Source organism: Anolis sagrei, chromosome X (genome assembly GCF_037176765.1).
Source record: "Anolis sagrei isolate rAnoSag1 chromosome X, rAnoSag1.mat, whole genome shotgun sequence".
Lineage (NCBI taxonomy): Eukaryota > Metazoa > Chordata > Lepidosauria > Squamata > Dactyloidae > Anolis > Anolis sagrei.
Genome location: NC_090034.1, coordinates 30,255,402 through 30,274,477, shown reverse-complemented (window position 1 = coordinate 30,274,477; position 19,076 = coordinate 30,255,402). Strand labels below are relative to the sequence as shown.

General features: G+C 44.1%; 1 protein-coding gene across 2 annotated transcripts in view; it reads left to right on the top strand.

Moving 5' to 3' along the window:
• PTPN11 (protein tyrosine phosphatase non-receptor type 11) overlaps positions 1 to 19,076 on the top strand; it is a 62,753-nt gene that overhangs the window by 28,528 nt on the left and 15,149 nt on the right. The window contains exons 2-9 of one of the 2 annotated variants that reach the window (XM_060786092.2): positions 3,370 to 3,492; positions 5,165 to 5,359; positions 5,554 to 5,746; positions 6,826 to 6,942; positions 8,260 to 8,373; positions 14,262 to 14,358; positions 16,607 to 16,686; positions 17,304 to 17,462. In XM_060786092.2, coding sequence (XP_060642075.2) covers positions 3,370 to 3,492; positions 5,165 to 5,359; positions 5,554 to 5,746; positions 6,826 to 6,942; positions 8,260 to 8,373; positions 14,262 to 14,358; positions 16,607 to 16,686; positions 17,304 to 17,462 — 1,078 coding nt within the window. Of the gene's footprint in view, positions 1 to 3,369; positions 3,493 to 5,164; positions 5,360 to 5,553; positions 5,747 to 6,825; positions 6,943 to 8,259; positions 8,374 to 14,261; positions 14,359 to 16,606; positions 16,687 to 17,267; positions 17,463 to 19,076 lie in introns of both variants that reach the window. The other variant, XM_060786091.2, reaches the window with a different exon arrangement.

Sequence of the window (19,076 nt, the reverse complement as noted above, 5' to 3'; positions counted from 1 at the left end):
TTCTAAAGTGGGCTTTGAAAACAGTTTTAAGAAAATGCTTTGCAAATGGGGTTTTAAAGAATGGTTTGATCCTGGGCAACATTCAGGGGCTCCCACCGGTCAGGGAAGTGATAGACGCTTCCATAGACATAAAAAAGAGGGTTTTGAAAGTTGTCTGGAGCAAGGCAGGAGAGATTAGTCATCCTGATTCATTGTAGGAGTGAAAGATGGGTTTGCAAACCGTGGGGGAACTCCATCCCTCAGGATAATCGATTAGGGAGAATTGGATCCTATTTTCTCCTGGTTTTCAAATGTCCCCAAGCATTGCTGAGGAATTCCACTGTGGAGAAGAAACATGTGGGTTTCTTTTGTGTGTAAAACCCCTGTTTTTCTGCACAAAAAGTGTTCTTTTTCCTTGTATGAAACTTATTTTCTGCACACACAAAAACCCACGTATTTTTCTCTGCAAAAGAACTCAGCAGTTGCATTGAGATGTTTGAATATGAGGCAAATACTGTGAAAGAGATGTCATATTCTCCCTCAGAAGGGACGAAACCACAGAGGACAGAATGGTTGAGGACCTAGATCCCACGGCTGGAAGTTTGGGTTGAATTTGAGACAGTGGCCCACTTCTGTATTAGATACCTATTTGTCACGTGTCACTGTCAGATCAGGTTTGACTTAGAAAAACCCTACCCTGTTACCGCTTTAAGATTAGTTATAGCCAAAAAAAAAGAAAAAAAAAGCAAGGAAATGATGAACTCGAAATGGATGATTGGTACAAAGAGGTGTGGGACAGCGCAATAAAGGATAAACTGAGTTGTGAAATAAAATGCAAAATAGGATCAATGAAAAGAAATGATTTTGAGGCCATATGGGGCGGATTCTTAGGATATATATTTGTCAAAGAAAATGGAATAAAACCAAATCAACATACATTAGCGTTCAATATAAGAATTATTATTATTATGAAGAAAGCCCAGAGCTGACCAGGGAATTCTGGAAGCTGTAGTCCCAAAATGGAACATTTCTAAGTTTCCATTCTGACTGTCAGAAGGTTCACAGTTCAAGTCTACCTACCCACAGTGCATGAATGTACCGACCCATTTATTATTATTATTATTATTATTATTATTATTATTGTATTATTGTTATTATTATTACTGCTACTACTACTACTACTAGCAACTTGGATACCCAATGTCAATTTTTTAATTGGACAAATGTATAAGGTTGAGGGTGAACTACAACTCATATCATGACAGGTTAACTCAGAGAAGCTCCATCAGTACTTAAAGTTTGTTATGTTTGGCAAATTTGCTCTGGATGCATCATCGGTGGGGAGTGTGCTCTCACCATGGTGAGTCAGTCCCCTCAAACCGCTCCAGAAGGTTGAGTTAGTCATGGGGGTTCTGTGTGCCAAGTTTGGTCCAGGTCCATCATTGGTGGAGGTCACAGTTTCTCTGGTTGTGGGTGAACTGCAACAGCCAGAAAGGAAGGCCAGTTTCGCACCCCCCCCCCCCCCCCCCCCAATCAAATTTCAGCATATCAGGTATGTGTGCCAAGTTTGGTCCAGATACATTGGTGTTTGGGTTCACAGTGCTCTCTGGATGTAGGTGAACTACAACTCCCCAAAATCAAGGTGAATTTTCCCAAGAGAACTCCAGTATTCCTTGCTGGTCATGGGGACTCTGTATGTCAAGTTTGGTCCAATTCCATTTTTTGATAGAGTTCAGAGTGCTCATTGATTGCAGGTGAACTATAAATCCCAGTACTTAAAACTCCAAAATGTCCAGGCCAATTCCCCTCAAAACCCCCAGTGTTCAAATTTGGGCATATAGGGTATGCATGCCAAGTTTGGTCCAGATCCATCATTTCTTGGGTTCATAGTGTGCTCTGGATGTAGGTGAACTACAACTCCTCTAAAGCCCTCCAAAGACCTCCAGTATTTTTGTTGGTCATGGGGGTTCTGTGTGCCAAATTAGTTCCAGGTCCATTGTTGGTAGTGTCCAGAGTGCTCATTGATTGCAGGTGAACTATACATCCCAGGACCTGTAACTCCTATAAATCATGGTGACTTTTCCACAAACCTCTCTAGTATTTTCAGTTGCTGATTCCCCAGTGGCGCAGTGGGTTAAACCCTTGTGCCGGCAGGACTGAAGACCCAACAGGTCGCAGGTACAAATCCGGGGAGAGTGTGGATGAGCTCCCTCTGTCAGTTCCAGCTCCCCATGCGGGGACATGAGGGAATCCTCCCACAAGGATGGTAAAACAGTATGGTGTTGGTGGAGGACATTGATTGGCAGGGCTCTTGTACATGTTCATGGCGCTCACGATAACCTGCAATGTCATTGGAGGAAGGGCCATTGGTGTATCCTGAGTAGTGGGAGCTAGAGCTGTTTGTGGAGGCAGGAGCTTGTCTTTGTAAGAGCCGTAGCAAACTAGGATTTTGCAAGAGCAAACTAAGCCAGCACGAGCGATGCTCCGCCTCTTTCTCCGCCTGTTTCCCTTTGCTAGGGCAGCGTTGCGAGCATACGCTCGTGCCGCAGCAAACTACAGGAAGCTTGCGCTCGGGCTTGCTCCGAAGCCCCGCCTTTTTCCCCCCGAGGCTGCTCTCTCTCTTGCTAGCGTGCCTGTTTTCCATTGCAGAGGGCAGGGATGCGAGCGTACGCTCACAGTTGAATTCTACCAACTGCGAGAGTACACTCGCATCGCTTCCCTAGCAAGGGAAAACAGGCACACTAGCAAGAGAGAGAGCAGCCTCGGGGGGGGGGGGGAAAGGCGGGGCTTCGGAGTGAGCTCGAGCACAAGCTCGCTCTCGCTTCCAGTAGTTTGCTACGGCTCTAAGTGGACATCCCAGCCACACATACACATTTTCACTTTTATACGCATTTTCACTTTTATGTGTATAGACCAGTGGTTCTCAACCTGTGGGTCCCCAGATGTGTTGGCCTTCAACTCCCAGAAATCCTAACAGCTGGTAAACTGGCTGGAATTTCTGGGAGTTGTAGGCCAAAACACCTTGGGGACCCACAGGTTGAGAACCATTGGTATAGATGAATACAATTAAAAAAGAAAAACCCTATCAATGCAGGACTTCCAAGAGATCAACATTATCCCCTTTCTCCAATGATTCTTTGTCATCTCATAATTTATCTCAAGTATGACAGTTTAATATTACCCTTTGAGGAGTATTTTGGCTTGGTTTGCTCTTGGAGCCGAGTTGGATCTTTCACTATTTGGATATTTTTGTCCCCCACCATCAAATACTCTGTAACTGTTCTCTTTTCAATATGCGGTGGCAGTGCAACCCAACAAGAAATTTTAGGTAGGCACAATCTCCCCATCAACCTGTCATTCTGTGACTAAGGACCCTGTTCCTGTTCCCAGGTGGTTCCACCCCAACATCACTGGTGTGGAGGCTGAGAACCTGCTCCTGACTCGAGGCGTGGATGGCAGCTTCCTGGCCCGACCCAGCAAAAGCAACCCGGGCGACTTCACCCTCTCGGTTCGGTAAGCTGAGTCAACGAAATCTTTTTGTGTTCTAGGATAGACCAAGGCTCCTTCCTTCCTTTCTCCTTTCCCCTCATACACATACATTCTTCCCCAATCACATCCCTAGCAACAGCCTTTGTGGTACAAACAGATAGACGAACACACATATGTATGTTCACTTTTATTATATACTGGCTTGGGTACCTGATGATGCCTGGGTTATTTGAAAACGTCATATATATATATATATGGATTTTACGAATGGGCATGTTGGCATGTGTGGTAAGTTTGTGTCATCAGTGGGGTTCAGTGTTCTCTCTGGCTGCAGGGTGAACTACAATTCCCACCATGGTGGGTCAGTCCCTTCAAACCCCTCCAGCAGGTTCAGTTGGTCATAGGGGTTCTGTGTGTCATTCGGCCCCAGTCTATTGTCAGTGGGGGTCACAGTGTCTCTGGATGTAGATCAACTGCAACTCACAAAAATCAAGGTCAATTCCCCAAGACTGCTTCAGTATGTTCAGTTGGTCATGGGAGTTCTGTGTGCTAAATGTGGTCCATGTCCATTGTCAGTGAGGGTCCCAGTTTTTCTGAATGTAGGTCAACTACAACTCCCAGAAATCAAAGTCAATTCCTCCCAAACCCCATCACTATGTTCAATTGGTCATATGAGTACTGTGTGCCAAGTTTGGTCCCAGTCCATCGTTGGTGAGGTTCAGAGTACTCTGATTGTAAATGAACGATAAATCCTAGGAACTACAACTTTCAAATGTTAAAATCACTAAATGCCACCAGTATATAAGTTATGCATGTCAAGTATGGTCCAGATCTCTTGTTTGGGTTTATAGTGATAACTGGATGTAGGTGACCTACAACTCCCATAAATCATGGTCAACCCCCCCCCCCCAAAAAAAACCCCAAACCCCTCCTGTATTTTGTGTTGGTCATGGAGGTTCTATGTTCCAAGTTTGGTCCCAATCCATCGTTGGTGGAGTTCAGAGTGCTCTTAGATTTCAGGTGAACAATAAATCCCAATACCTACAACTCCCAAATGTCAATACCCCCAAACCCCACCAGTATTCAGATTTGGGCATATCAGGTATGCATGCCAAGTGTGGTCCAGATCCATTGTGGTTTGGGTTCATGAATGTAGGTGAACTCTCTGAATGTAGGTGAACTACAACTCCTATAAATCAAGGTCTGCTCTTCCCAAACCTCTCCAGTATTTTGTGTTGGTCATGGGGGTCCTGTGTGCCAAATTTGGTCCAGGTCCATTGTTGGTGGGGGTCACAGTGCTGTCTTGATGTAGAGTGAACTACAACTTCCATCCTGTTGAGTCAGTCCCCCAAACCTCTCCAGTATGTTTAGTTGCTGATCAATTCCTCTCTGTTTGTAGTGTGCCACAGAAAAAGAGAAAGAAAGGGATATGGGAGAGGCAGTGGGGTGGGATCATGCATATTCCACACCAATGGAGAACAAGATGTCAGTGGTGGAGGAAACACATACAATCTAGGATGACATTGTTGGTCGAGGACATTGGCGGGGGTTTGTGGCTCTTGTACATATTCATGGTGTGTGCAATGGCATATCAGTGGTCTAGGGTTAGACTAGTCTTCATACCTGCAGGAAGGGAGCTTTGGATGCTCCCATACTTGTTCCTGGGAGTCAGTGTTTTTCCCCCTTCTCTGCCCAGGCGCAATGGGGCGGTCACCCACATCAAGATCCAGAACACAGGTGACTACTATGACCTCTATGGCGGAGAGAAGTTTGCCACCTTGGCCGAGCTGGTCCAGTACTACATGGAACACCACGGGCAGCTCAAGGAGAAGAATGGCGATGTGATCGAGCTCAAGTACCCGCTCAACTGTGCCGACCCAACGTCGGAAAGGTGAGTTTTGCTTGGAGGGGCTTTGTTTGGAGCCAAACTAGTGCCTTCCTGTTTTCAAGGGGTTATCTGCCTCAGTGTTTCTATTGCCTGGGAGCGTGAGGTGGAAGGTGTCATCGGATAGATGCCCTTCTGCCCTCTGACGAAGATGCAAGATGTGACATGCCTCAGTTCCACGTTCCACGCTCTTTCTCCAGGTGGTTCCATGGTCATCTGTCTGGAAAAGAAGCCGAGAAGCTGTTGACAGAAAAAGGAAAACACGGCAGCTTTCTGGTCCGCGAGAGCCAGAGCCACCCTGGAGACTTTGTCCTGTCTGTCCGGACAGGAGATGACAAAGGGGAGAGCAACGATGGGAAGTCCAAAGTGACCCACGTCATGATCCGATGCCAGGTAAAGAAACGGGGAGGTTGCTGGACTAGGGCTGGCTCAGGAAATGGAGGGAAGTGCCTGATGTTTTCAGTGCAGAGATGAAAAGCTGGGTCTCCAGTTCTGAATGTAATAATAATAATAATTTTATTTTTTACTCGCCTCTCCTTGTGGCTCGTATAGTATAGCTGTGCCTCTCCCCTTTGCTCACAGAAGCATGGCACGTTGAGGCCTTTGGCCTTTCATCAATGCAGTGGGTGGGGTGTTTGCATCCCAAATGGATTTATATAGGAGGAGTCTTTACTCCCAGGGTGGCTTACACATTGTTGACTGGACAGTTCCCTGCCCTCTGACTTATACTTTAATAAGAAGAAAAAGGGATAAAAGCCAACTAATGTTGGCTGCTCTTCTCTCCCTCTGTGGCCAAGGCAGTGGCAGTAGGGATGGAGAGAGGGGCATCCATCAGTTTCTGGACCTAGCCTTTTCAATGATCAGTTCTCAATCAAATCTTGGTTCCGCAAGATCACAGGTGGTTTCAGAGGGGCAAAAAACACAACTGAAGAATCAATAAAAGAGAACCAATATATGTTTCTGTCCAATTTTTAGTCAAGAATTACAGCATCTGTTGACATTCAGACTGGAGTTTCCTAGGACTGTGAATATAATTTTTTTTGTCATGTCAGGAGCGATTTGAGAAACTGCAAGTCGCTTCTGGTGTGAGATAATTGGTCGTCTGCAAGGACGTTGCCAAGGGAATGCCCAGATGTTTTTGATGTTTTACTATCCTTGTAGGAGGCTTCTCTCATGTCCCTACATGGGGAGCTGGAGCTGATAGAGGGAGCTCATCTGCGCTCTCTCCGGATTCAAACCTGCAACCTGTTGGTCTGCAGTCCTGCTGGCACAGGGATTTAACCCACTGCGCCACAAGGGGCTCCGACTAATGTTATGCTGACTATACAGATGGGTCGTTCCCTTCCTAGGTTACTTTCCAAGTTTTATTCACTGAGTTCCTGCCCCAGAATAAATGTCTGTGCATGATCAAATGCAGGTTCTTTTGTGCCAAGCGGCTCACTGGGCCTCTTGTCTTGCTTTTCCTTTCAAAGGATATGAAATATGATGTTGGTGGCGGGGAGAAGTTTGACTCCTTGACTGACCTGGTTGAACATTATAAGAAGAACCCCATGGTGGAGACCCTGGGCACCGTCCTTCAGCTGAAGCAGGTGAGAAGGCAGGTGTGAGGGCTTGCTTGATGGCCCTTTCACCCCTTTTTGTGGAGGTCCGGGGCAAAAAACGTGGACCCTCTTGGATACAAATGTTTCAACCATCAGCTTGACCCATGGAGTCTCATCTGCAAATCTCTTTGGCAATTCGACACCCCATTCACTCTCTGAGGGTTCAGTCGTACACTGTTTTCCTTCCTTTTTTCTTCTGACCTTTCATCGCTTTGTAGAGCTCAAGCCTACAGTTTGGACTCCCGTTTGGGGAGAAAGGCAGGATTTAAGGCAAGCAGATTGTTAAATAAAACCCTATACTTTCCAGATGTATTGTTGTCTTCCTATCAACTTAGAAAGTTGCACGGGTTTTTGCCATCTTCAGTGAGGAAGGTGCCACACACCCTAATAATAATGATGATAATATAGTAATAATAAGTTACTAAAATAATAATTATAATAATTATAATAATAATAATTATTATTATTATTATTTAACAGAAGGAGAGAAATAGTGCATAGATAATTCCAGGAAGATGCTACACACACACACTAGCTTTGGTACCTGGCATTGTCCGGGTTATTTGAAAAAGTCAATTTTTAATTGTACAAAATGCATAAGGTTGTGGGTGAAGTACAGCTAACATCATGCCAGGTTAACCCTGAGAAACCCTACCAGTATTTAAAGTTTGTCATGTTGGGCAAGTTTGCTCTCTAGATGCTGAATTCTCCCCAAACCTCTCTCGTATGTTCAGTTGCTGATCAATTCCTCTGTTTGCTGTGTGCCATAGAAAGGAATAGGAAAGCGTTAAGGGAGAGGCTGTGGGTGCAGTCATGCAAATTCCGCACCAATGGTGAGCGTAAGAAACACTGGGATGTCTGTGGTGGAGGAAACACATCAAAACTAGGATGAAATTGTCCCCTTATGAAAGCCTTCACTTGGGTGGTGGGCAGTATGGTGTTTCTGGATGACGTTGGCAGGGCTCTTGGAGATGTTCATGGCGCTCACTATAACCTGGTTGCTCACTATAACCTGCAATGCTATAGCTGTTTGTGGAAGTGGGAGCCTGTCTGTGTAGATGGACACCCCAGCCATGTAAGTGGACCCCCCAGCCACATACACACATACATATGTTTACTATTATTATGTGTATAGATTATGTTTCTTTATGCCCTGCTTTTTTTCTTTCCACAAGGAGACTCAAAACGACTCACACGAAAAGCATTTCAATGCCGTTTAAAATTACCAACCTACAAACATGCACACAGAATTTAGTAGCGTTGGTATTTTTTTAAAATGTCGTTCAAATCCTTCTCTCCTTGCAGCCTCTCAACACCACGCGCATCAACGCAGCAGAGATCGAGAGCCGGGTCCGGGAGCTGAGCAAGCTGGCGGAGACCACCGACAAAGTCAAGCAGGGCTTTTGGGAAGAATTTGAGGTAATTTGCTCGATGGGACCAACACAAGACCCTTCCATGTCCTACAGCAGAGCGCATGCAAATGTGTCCATTGGTCCTTGCTCTCCCATCTTTATCCTATAGCGCCGCTAGGGGGAGTTGTGGCCTTGCTTGATTCCTCTTTTTTCCCCAGGATGAAAGCTCTGTTTGCCAAACATTGAACGTGGCTGTACATTCCTTTCCCAACATCTTTGGGTTGGGAAGGTCTGTAGAAACCTGGATCGTCCATTTCCACCTTTCATTGTTTCCTCTCTCAGAGAGACGTTTTGCTTCATCCCTGTGGTCAGCTTGGTCCCTTTGGTATCACTTTAGTATATATGTATATTTATACAACATTCCCATTTTTCCCCACACACATACAAGGGAGAAAGGTATGAAACTCAGGAAGAAAGGAAGAAAGAAGGTGGGTATAAAGGAGTGATTGTTTGTAAATGAAGCCTTGACCAATATCTAATATTTCGTAGTAGAGAAGTGCGGAGATAGGAAAAAAGGCAATGTACGTAGTTATGGTTATTACATCTAATTCTTTGTTTCTGTTACACTTATTTTCATTACTTAAGATTTCATATCTGTCCTCTCTAACAAAGATTTCATATCTGTCCTCTCTAACAAAGAGAGGAGTGATATTATTAGTTTTCAATCTGAAAGTCGTGCCTTTTAATAATAACAACAATAAAATAATAATAAGATATTAGATAATTATTAAATAATAATAATAATCATCATCATCCTTGGAGCCCCTGGTGGCACAGTGGGTTAAACCCTTGTGCCGGCAGGACTGAAGACCAACAGGTCATAAGTTTGAATCCGGGGAGAGCGCGAATGAGCAAACAAACCAATCAAGCAATGAGTAAAACAACATCAAATTAACATATAATGGCTAACCCAGAGAATAAGTACTGAAATAAACATAAAATATCTATTCATCTTGTATTTTCTCATATTGTTCTTTCTTCTTTTCCAGCCTTTGTCTCTCAAAATTAACCTCAATTATTCTTGCCAGATTGTTTTCTTTTAGATCCTTCGTTGTATTGCATTTGCACAGAACCGCCCAAGAGAGCTGTTTTGAGTGGTCAGGGGAGTATTAAACCCTGCCCAGTCTGGAACCCCTGACCAATCAGCAGCTCGTTGTGAAGAATTTTCCAGGTTCTTTGCAGATAAAGTCGCTCAGATCCTTTCCGATATTTACACCAGTGTTAATGCAGTCCCTGTGGAAGTAACTGAGGTATTTGTTTGTCATAGTTCAAACAAATACTGAGGTATTTGTTTGTCATAGATAATTATTAAATAATAATAATAATCATCATCATCCTTGGAGCCCCTGGTGGCACAGTGGGTTAAACCCACTGATTCCTTCCAACTTATTCAGCCTGAAGACATGGACAAGATCTTGGGAGGAATGAGAGCGACTGCTTGTTCTCTGGACCCTTGCTCATCCTGGCTTATTAAATCAGCTGGAGGTGTGGGGAACGGGGACTGGCAGAGTGGGTGAAGGTGCTGGTTAATGCCTCCCTGACTCAGGGCATAATGCCAGATAGCTTCAGGGAGGCCATAGTAAGACCCTTATTAAAGAAACTGGCACTGGATCCCACTCAACTGAGTATTTATTGGCCAGTTTCAAACCTCCCCTTCCTGGGCGAGGTTCTAGAGAAGGTGGTGGCTTCACAACTCCAAAATTTCTTGGATGAAACTGATTAACTGGATCCATCTTAAACTGGTTTCAGGCCTGGCTACGGGACAGAGATGGCACTGGTCGCCTTGGTGGATGATCTATAAAGAGAACTAGACAGGAGAAGTGTGCCCCTGCTGGTTCTCCTGGACCTCACAGTGGCTTTTGATACCATTGAACATGGTATCCTTCTGGGGTGGCTCTCTGGGATGGGACTTGGGGGCACTGTCCTGCAGTGGCTCCAGTCCTTCTTGGAGGGCCATACACAGATGGTGGAGCTGGGGGACTCCTGTTCGACTCCCTGGCCGGTCGCCAGTGGGTTCCCTCAGGGTTCAGTTCTGTCTCCATGCTGTTTACCATTTACATGAAACCGTTCGAAGAGATTATCTGGAGTTTTGGAGTTTGGTGTCAAATTTACACTGATGACACCCAACTCTATTACTCCTTTCCACCCAATGCCAAGGATGCCATTCTGCCCCTAAACTGGTGTGTGTGTGGATGAGGGCTAATAAGTTGAAGGTAAATCCAGAACAAACAGAGGTGCTCCTGGTCAGTCTGAATGCAGACCAGGGTGTGGGATTACAGCCTGAGTTGGACGGGGTCACACTCCCCCTGAAGACACAGGTTTGCAGTCTGGGGGTGATCCTGGACTCATTGCTAACCCTAGAACCTCAGGTGTTGGCGATGGCTAGGAGTGCCTTCGTACAACTAAAACTTGTGCACCAGCTGCTCCCATACCTTGAGATGGCAGTTCTGGCCATGGTAGTCTATGCCTTGTTACCTTCCCGTTTGGACTACTGCAGCGCTCTCTACGTGGGGCTGCCTTTGGAAGCTGCAACTAGTTTGGAAGCTGCAACTAGTTCAGAGATTGGGAGCCAGGTTACTAACTAGGGCTCCATAAAGGGAGAGATCCACTCCCAAGTTACGGCAGCTCCACTGGCTGCTGGTCTGCTTCTGGGCTAAATACAGTGCTGGTCATTATCTATAAAGCCCTAAATGGTTCAGGCCCAGACTACCATATATATTTGAGTATAAGCCAAATTTTTCAGCCCCTCGGCTTATACTTGAGTCAAAGTTATTTATTATTTTACTCTGTTGTTGTTGTTGTTGTTGTTGTTATTATATTATATTTACATTATTATTATATTTACATTATTTTACTCTATTATTTTATTACATTTATTTTACTCTATTATTGTTATTATTAAATGTATTATGTTACTCTATTATTATTATTACATTCACATTATTTTTACTCTATTATTTTTATTACATTTATTATTTTATTCTCTTTAGTATTATTGGAATGATACTTAAGCACATTTACATTGAAAAAGTTAGAAAAATGGTTTAATCAGAGTTTGACAGTTTTATCTTAAATTATAGTTTTATGTAAATATTCAAAAACATTTAACCTATTGATGCCTCAATTAATGTAATTTTATTGGTATCTATTCTTAATTTGAAATTTACCAGTAGCTGCTGCATTTCCCTCCCTCAGCTTACACTAGAGTCAATACATTTCCCAGTTTTTAATGGTAAAATTAGGTGTCTCGGCTTATATTCGGTTTGGCTTATACTCAAGTATAGACGGTATTTGAAAAACTGCATCTTTGAGTACAAGCCAGCATGAGCACTGCAGACTGAGGAGGAGGCCCTCCTCTCGGTCCCACCTTCATCTCAAGTGCGGCTGGTGGGAACGAGAGGGAGGCCTTTTCAGTGGCCGCTCCCTGCCTCTGGAACTCCCTCTCTAAAGAACTAAAAATGGACCCCTCTCTCCTCTCCTTTAAAAAGCTTTTAAAGACCAATATGTGTAATCTAGCCTATGGAGAGGAGGAGGATTAGCATCTTTCATACATATTCTCGCTCTGATATCAGATACTTCCTTAGACTGCTAACGCGATATATTATATTGTGCTTTTAATGTATAGTACTTTAATTGGTCTGATTCCTTGTTCTTCTTATGTTTATTTGGCTTAACTCCTCACTTAGGTTGTTTATAAGTTATATTGAGTTATTTGATTTTTTGTTTAGCTTTCTTTGTTGCTTACCTGTTATTTGGCATTTAATATTTGCCATTTTTGTTATTCTCTCAGGGAGAGAGGGCGGGTTATAAATAAAGTATTATTATTATTATCTTTATATAATTCTAATTCTAATTATTACCTAAGGAATCTAAAAGTTCAAGATAGTCCATTAGTAAGTTAATATTGTGTGAACAAAATTGGCTATGTATCATTATCATTATTCTCCCTTGAACAGCATATCAATTTCTATGTCCTTAGTTTCTAGTCTATTTAAGAAGTGTTAAATCAGCCTGTTTCAATATCTCTTAAGTGTGAGGTAGATGTATTACACAAATGTGTATTTTTATATAAACATTCCAGATCTAATTAAAAAGGTGTTGTTCCAACCATTGTCCAGAGTTCTTAAATGTAGGGATAACAGATAATACATAATGCATATTTTTTTTGATCAACAAATCCTGATACAACTATCTTCTTCCAAGGGCCCTTCCACCCAAAATACCACGGCAGAAAATCCCACAATATCTGCTTTCAGCTGAGTCCACACTGCCATATTTTATATTTTTATTTATCGTTTCAGAAGCGAACTGAGGGTACTGTTGTAATGTATTTAGAAACACAAGCAAAGTTTAAAAACTTGGCATTATACTAAATGTCCTTTGACCAGAAGCTGGCCACTGGGAGTGCCTCTGGTGTTGCTGTAAGAAGGTTCACTATTATGTATGTGGCAGGGCTCAGGCTGCATTGTAGTCAGTGGTCTGTGGTTTGCTCTTCTCCACACTTGTATGTCGTGGACCCATTTCTCAAGGTTAGCTCTGCATCTCATGGTGGCAGAGCTCAGCCTGTTCAGTACCTTCCAAGTCACCCAGTTTTCGGTGTCCTCAGGAGGGAGTTTCTCATCCGGTCTCAGCCACTGATTGAGGGTTTTGGACTCTTGCTTGCTGAGGTGTTCCTGCAAGTATCACTGTAGATCTTAGGAAACTATTTCTTGATTTAAGATGTTGGCATTCTGGCTGTTATGTGAACAGAGGATAGGCCGGAGATGTCAATGCCTCGGTCCTTTCATTACAGGCTGGTACTTCCCGATGAATGTCAGGTAGTGCAATACTGGCCAAACAGTATAATTTCTCCAGCAGTGTAGGGCATAGACATCCTTTCTCAATAAGAGCCACATCCACTGTTTTAACGTAGTGAGATGTATTCCACTGGGCATGCATACTCAGCAGCAGAGTAGCAAAGCACAAGGGCCGATGTATTCACTGGGATTCCTTCTCAGTTAATCCTCAGAGCTCAAGATGCTTGTCTGTTCTTAAGGTGAAAAACGAATGTCTGCATTTTAGATGGATCAGCTGGTTTTCCCTGTAATAGGCACCTAAAGTTTCAGAGAGCTTCTGTTCAACCATTTCAAAGCTCCCTACTTCAGCAGTGATGGCAGAATCATCAGCATAGATGAAACTCTCTGTCCTTCTGGCAGTGGCAGATCATTTGTGTAAATGTTAAACATTGATGGAGAAGCACGCTTCCCTGAGGCAGGCCATTCTTCTGTTCTCACCATCTGCTTCTCTGGCCCTGGAACTCAACAAAAGAGCTCCTGTTTTGTAGCAGATTTCCTATGAAGTGGGTGAAGTGATAATCCTTTATGATATATTTTTTTCTCAGGAGGAGTTGATGATTTACAGTATTACAAGCTGCTGACAGGTCTATGAAGACCGCCATGTATCCCAGTTCAATGCAGAAAATGTGTGATTTTATTAAGTTTAGTTTTGTGTAAAGTTCCAATTCTTCTTGAATTTTTTTTAGCCACAAACATTTCTGCACACAAGCTCCGTTTCCAGGCAGTTTTTAGTGCAACATTTGCAGGGTTTTTACGCCTCCCCTCCCATTAATTACTTGGTTGGTGCCAAGTGTTGGCTCCAAACAGATAATTTGATGAGGTCCATTGTTGAAGGAGTTGAGGGTACTCTTAGGTTGCAGGTGAACTATACATTGTTCTTGTTATCCATTTTACTGGCTCTTCTAGTTGCCATCTGGAAATGAAGTCTTGTTTTCCTCTTGAATATCTCAACTGCATTTCTAAGGATCATTAACAATTTCTATCACTTGATTCATATTCAAAAACCAGTAATTGGAAGATTGTCTCCATCTTTGCTGTATACCTTTTGGTTTTCCCGTAGACTCTCCAGCAGCAAGAATGCAAGCTTCTCTACAGTCGTAAAGAGGGCCAGCGCCAGGAGAATAAGAACAAAAACCGTTACAAAAATATCCTGCCCTGTGAGTACTGTTTCATCCACATTTCTGTCTTTGAACTTTGTCTTCCCTAGTCTGGAGTCCTCCATGGGGTATAAAGTGTGGTATAAATATAAATAAATAAGTAATTGTAATAATACATTCTAATATTAATAAAGATACATAGCCACTTTGAGTCTCCTTTGGGAGAGCTAAAGTGGGGTATAAATGAATAATAATCATAATAATCATAATAATAAATTCTAATATTAATAATAGATACATAGCTGTCCTGATTCTCCTTCAGGAGAGATCAAGCGGGGTATAAATAAATAAATAAATATTTATTTAATTATCGTGTCAGAAGCAAACCAAGGGTACAGTTGTAATGTATTTAAAAAGTTTAAAAACTTGGCATTATACTAAATGTCCTTTGACCAGTAGCTGGCTACTTGGAGTGCCTCTGGTGTTTCTGTAAGAAGGTCTTCCATTGTGCATGTGGCATGGCTCAGACTGCATTGTAATAGATGGTCTCTGCTTTGTTCTTCACCACACTTGCATGTCGTGGACTCCACTTTGTGGCCCCATTTCTTAAGGTTGGCTCTCCATCTCGTGGTTCCAGAATGCAGTCTGTTCAGCACCTTCCAAGTTGCCCAGTCTTCTGTGTGCCCACGAGAGTCTCTTCTTCGGTATCAGCCATAGCTTGAGGTTCCGGGTTTTAGCCTGCTACTTTTGGACTCTCGTTTGCTGAGGTGTTCCTGCGAGTATCTCTGTAGAGCTTAGAAAACGATTTCTTGATTTAAGGCGTTGGTGCGCTGGCTGATATCTGAACAGAGGATGGGCCGGAGATGTCACTGCCTTGCTTCTTTCATTGTTGACTGCTACTCCCCGGCGGATGTCAGGTGGTGAAATACTGGCTAAGCAGTATAATTTCTCCAGTGATGTGGGGCATTGACATCCTGTGATAATGCGGCATGTTTCATTAAGAGCCACATCCACCATTTTAATGTGGTGAGATGTATTCTACACTGGGCATGCATATTCAGTAGCAGAGTGGCAAAGCGCAAGGGCAGATGTCTTCACTGCATCTGGTTGTGGTTCCCAGGTTGTGCCAGTCAGCTTTTGTATGACATTATTTCTAGCGCCAACTTTGTGCTTGATATTCTAGCAGTGCTTCTTGTAAGTCAGAGCATGACCCAGGTAACTCCCAAGTATTTTGGTGTGCTACAATGCTCCAGTGGGATTTCTTCCCAGGTCATCCTCAGAGCTCAAGATGCTTGTCTGCTCTTAAGGTGAAAAGCATACGTCTGTGTTTTAGATGGATTAGGAATCAACTGGTTCTCTCTGTAATAGACACTAAGCTCACCTAAAGCTTCAGAGAGCTTCTGTTCAACCATTTCAAAGCTCCCTGCTTGAGCGGTGTTGGCATGATTGTCAGCGTAGATGAAACTGTCCATTCTGTCAGTGACTGGTCATTTGTGTAAATGTTTAACATTGATGGAATAAGCACATTCCCCTGAGGCAGGCCATTCTTTTGTTTTCGCCATCTGCTTCTTTGGCCATGAGAAGCAGATGGCGACATGAGAGGAGCCTCCCCACCATATTGTAACACATCCAAGCATTCCCTGGGCAACGTCTTCGTAGATGGCTGATTCTCTCACAACCAGAAGTGACTTGCAGCATGAATAAATTATTATTATTAATAATAAATTCTAATATTAAAAATAGATACCTAGCTGCTTTGAGTCTCCTGCGGATCAAGCAGAGCATAAATAATAATAATAATAATAATAATAATAATAATAAGAAGAAGAAATTTTAATATTAATAATAGATACATAGCTGCTTTGAGTCTTCTTTGGGAGAGCTAAAGCAGGGTTTAAATAAATAAATAATCCCCAGCACAGTCCACGGCAATATCAGTAATTAGTCAGTAAAAATAAGAGCAGATGTTTAGTCCTTGACTCCGCTTCTAACGTAGCTCGGCCCAAAAACAGTTCATCATTCTCTGGTTTCAAGCCCGAGTTGAATGCCAGGCGATGAGTCCTCTGTGAAATCTGACCTGCAGGCACCTTATTGCGACGGGGAGAGAGGAGGCCCTGAGCCACCCATTTTGAAAGCAGGCCCCTTTATACTCACTTATCAATCTGAGATGGGAAAGAGCCGATGGCTGTGAGGCTTCTTTGCCCGGATGCTGTTCCGACTTTCCCCGAGGGACTGGCTGAGGGACAGTTGACAAGGCTTGCTGGTGGTGTCACTTTCCTAAGGCGCCCCTTGTGTCTCCTCTTGCCAGTTGACCACACCAGAGTTGTCCTTCACGATGGCGATCCCAATGAGCCGGTGTCTGACTACATCAATGCCAATATTATCATGGTAAGAATACTTTTGTTTGCGCGGGGGGTGGGGGGTGGATTTCTATTGCTCTGTGGGAATATTTGGTGTTTCATTGGCTGCATGGAGTTTGGGGCTGGGTTTTGTAGCCACGCTGCATATGTCTTATTTGAAGTGGCAAAAAAAAAGAAAAAACCTCATGAAAGAACACAATACAAAATATAAAAAAGAACAATTTTTACCAATATAAATGTACCAGTCTTTCAATGGGAAAAGTGGGCCTGGTTTTGGCCATTGAGACAGTCAAGTTAATTCAGGTTGTTGTTGTTGTGTGCCTTCAAGTCGGGGCGATGATGGGGAGCCTACCTTTTCCACTGCCCTGATCCCCAAGAAGGAAGGAACAAAGAGGAAGGAAGTCAAGAAAGGGAGGGACGCCAGGAGAGAGAGGGCCACTGGAAATGTGAACAGGGGCTGCAGTTGTCCCCTGGGTTGGACTTTGGACATGCTTACCCTAAGCTGAGCTCACCGCCGAGGCTTTGGGCAATCCAAATGCCTGGAGTTGGTTGGCAGAAGGCTTCTGGGAATTGCAGTCCCAATGAAAGCCCTTTTCTGGCCCTTTGAAGGCGACCGGGCCTGCTGATCTCCCTCTCCGCTTGCAGCCAGAGTTCGAGACGAAATGCAACAACACCAAGCCCAAGAAGAGCTACATTGCCACCCAGGGCTGCCTCCAGAACACTGTGAACGACTTCTGGCGGATGGTGTTCCAGGAAAACTCCCGGGTCATCGTCATGACAACGAAAGAGGTTGAGAGAGGAAAGGTAAAGGGAGAAGTGGGCGCACTGGTGTTCCGTTCCATTAAAAGCACGCGTATTCACTATCTAAATCAGTGGTCCACAACCTTTAAGAGACCGTGTACCACTGAGACAAAAATTGAATACATCGTGGACCATCAAGATCAATCAACCCCTTTCCCCACCACCCAGACAAAAATACATTTTAAAAGTGTTTAAATTACTAGAATGTCTTAATCATATTAACATTCACATAAACATTTTTTATTTGGTGATATAAAGACAAAACACCACAATGAGATGTAATGAAAAATATGAATGTGATTTTTAAGTTTGCATTTCTTTTACTAGGTAGGGAATCCTTGAATCGATACTATTGCTCAGTGCCATGCATATGTCATGGCATTGAGTAATAGTAGACTGGATCTTGATAGTAGACTCCTAGACTGGCTGGTTCTTGGGCTTCAACATCCAGCTTGGAAGAATGGGCTCCCAAGAGCTCTTCCATTGGCTCAGCCCAAGGGAGAAAGCACGCCCACGTGCTTTCTTCCTTTCCCTTGCTTCCTTACGAGAAGCCAGTGATAGAGCTTCCCTCGGCCCCTGCCTTCACTGAACGGCAGACTTTGAGTGCTTCCTCCTCCTTGCAATCCAGCCTGCGAATGGGGCTTCCTTCCTTGCCTCAAAAGCAGGTAAGGAATGAAGGATTCAGTGTCACCATTCCTGCTCCCTCCCTTTGCTCAGTGTTGCACCCTTCTTGACCTGCGCTTGAGGAGACTACTACCAGAGTCCCATTTGCAATCTCCTTGAAACCCAGCCCCCTGCCACCTGAGTCTGCAAATGGGTCTCCTGGAACAGCAGTTTCAAGCCCAGGCAAGGAAGGAAGGATCCACACTTCAATTCTTGCCCCCTTCCTTTACCCAGTGTTGGATCCTTCCTTGCAAACCCAGATGGCAGGAGGCTGAGTTGCAAGGAGGAGACTGCAGACGGTTCTCTGGCAGTAGTAGCCTCCTCAAGAGCAGAGAAAGGAGGAAGGAAACAAAATTGGGCAAAAAGGGAGGAGGGGGTTGTATCTTTAATTCCTTACCTGCTGTTTTGGCAAGGAAGGAAGCCCTGTTCATAGACTGGATTGCAAGAAGGAGGAGGCAGTTGAAGCCCTCAGGAAGTGAAGACGGGGGCCAGGGATAGCTCCATCATCACTGGCTCCTCTTGAAGAAGCAATAGAAGGGGGCACGTAGGTGCTGTTGCCTCCCTTTGGCTGGGCCAGGGGAGAGGAACACTCTAGGCCTGAGTGCTGACAGGAGCCAGGGCTCTGGGATGAAGGAGAAGGGGGGGGAGGCAGGGGGGCAAGAGAAAGGTGTGTGTGTGTGTGTTTTTCGGGGGGGGGGGGGTTATACCTGCGAGGCCACTTCCTCAACATGCTGTGCCGACTCAGGTTTTCTGGGAAATACCCCCATGGACCACGTCTCTGTTTCTTGTGGACCACCTGTGGTCCATGGACCACTGGTTGGGAACCACTAATCTAAATATAGGATTCTGTCAAGAAATGGCTGATTACCCAAGTTTGTCATCTACAGGCTTGCTGTCTCACTTCTCCAGCTCGCTTGCATCTTTGCCTTGCCCTCTGAGAAGGCCCCCCTTAGA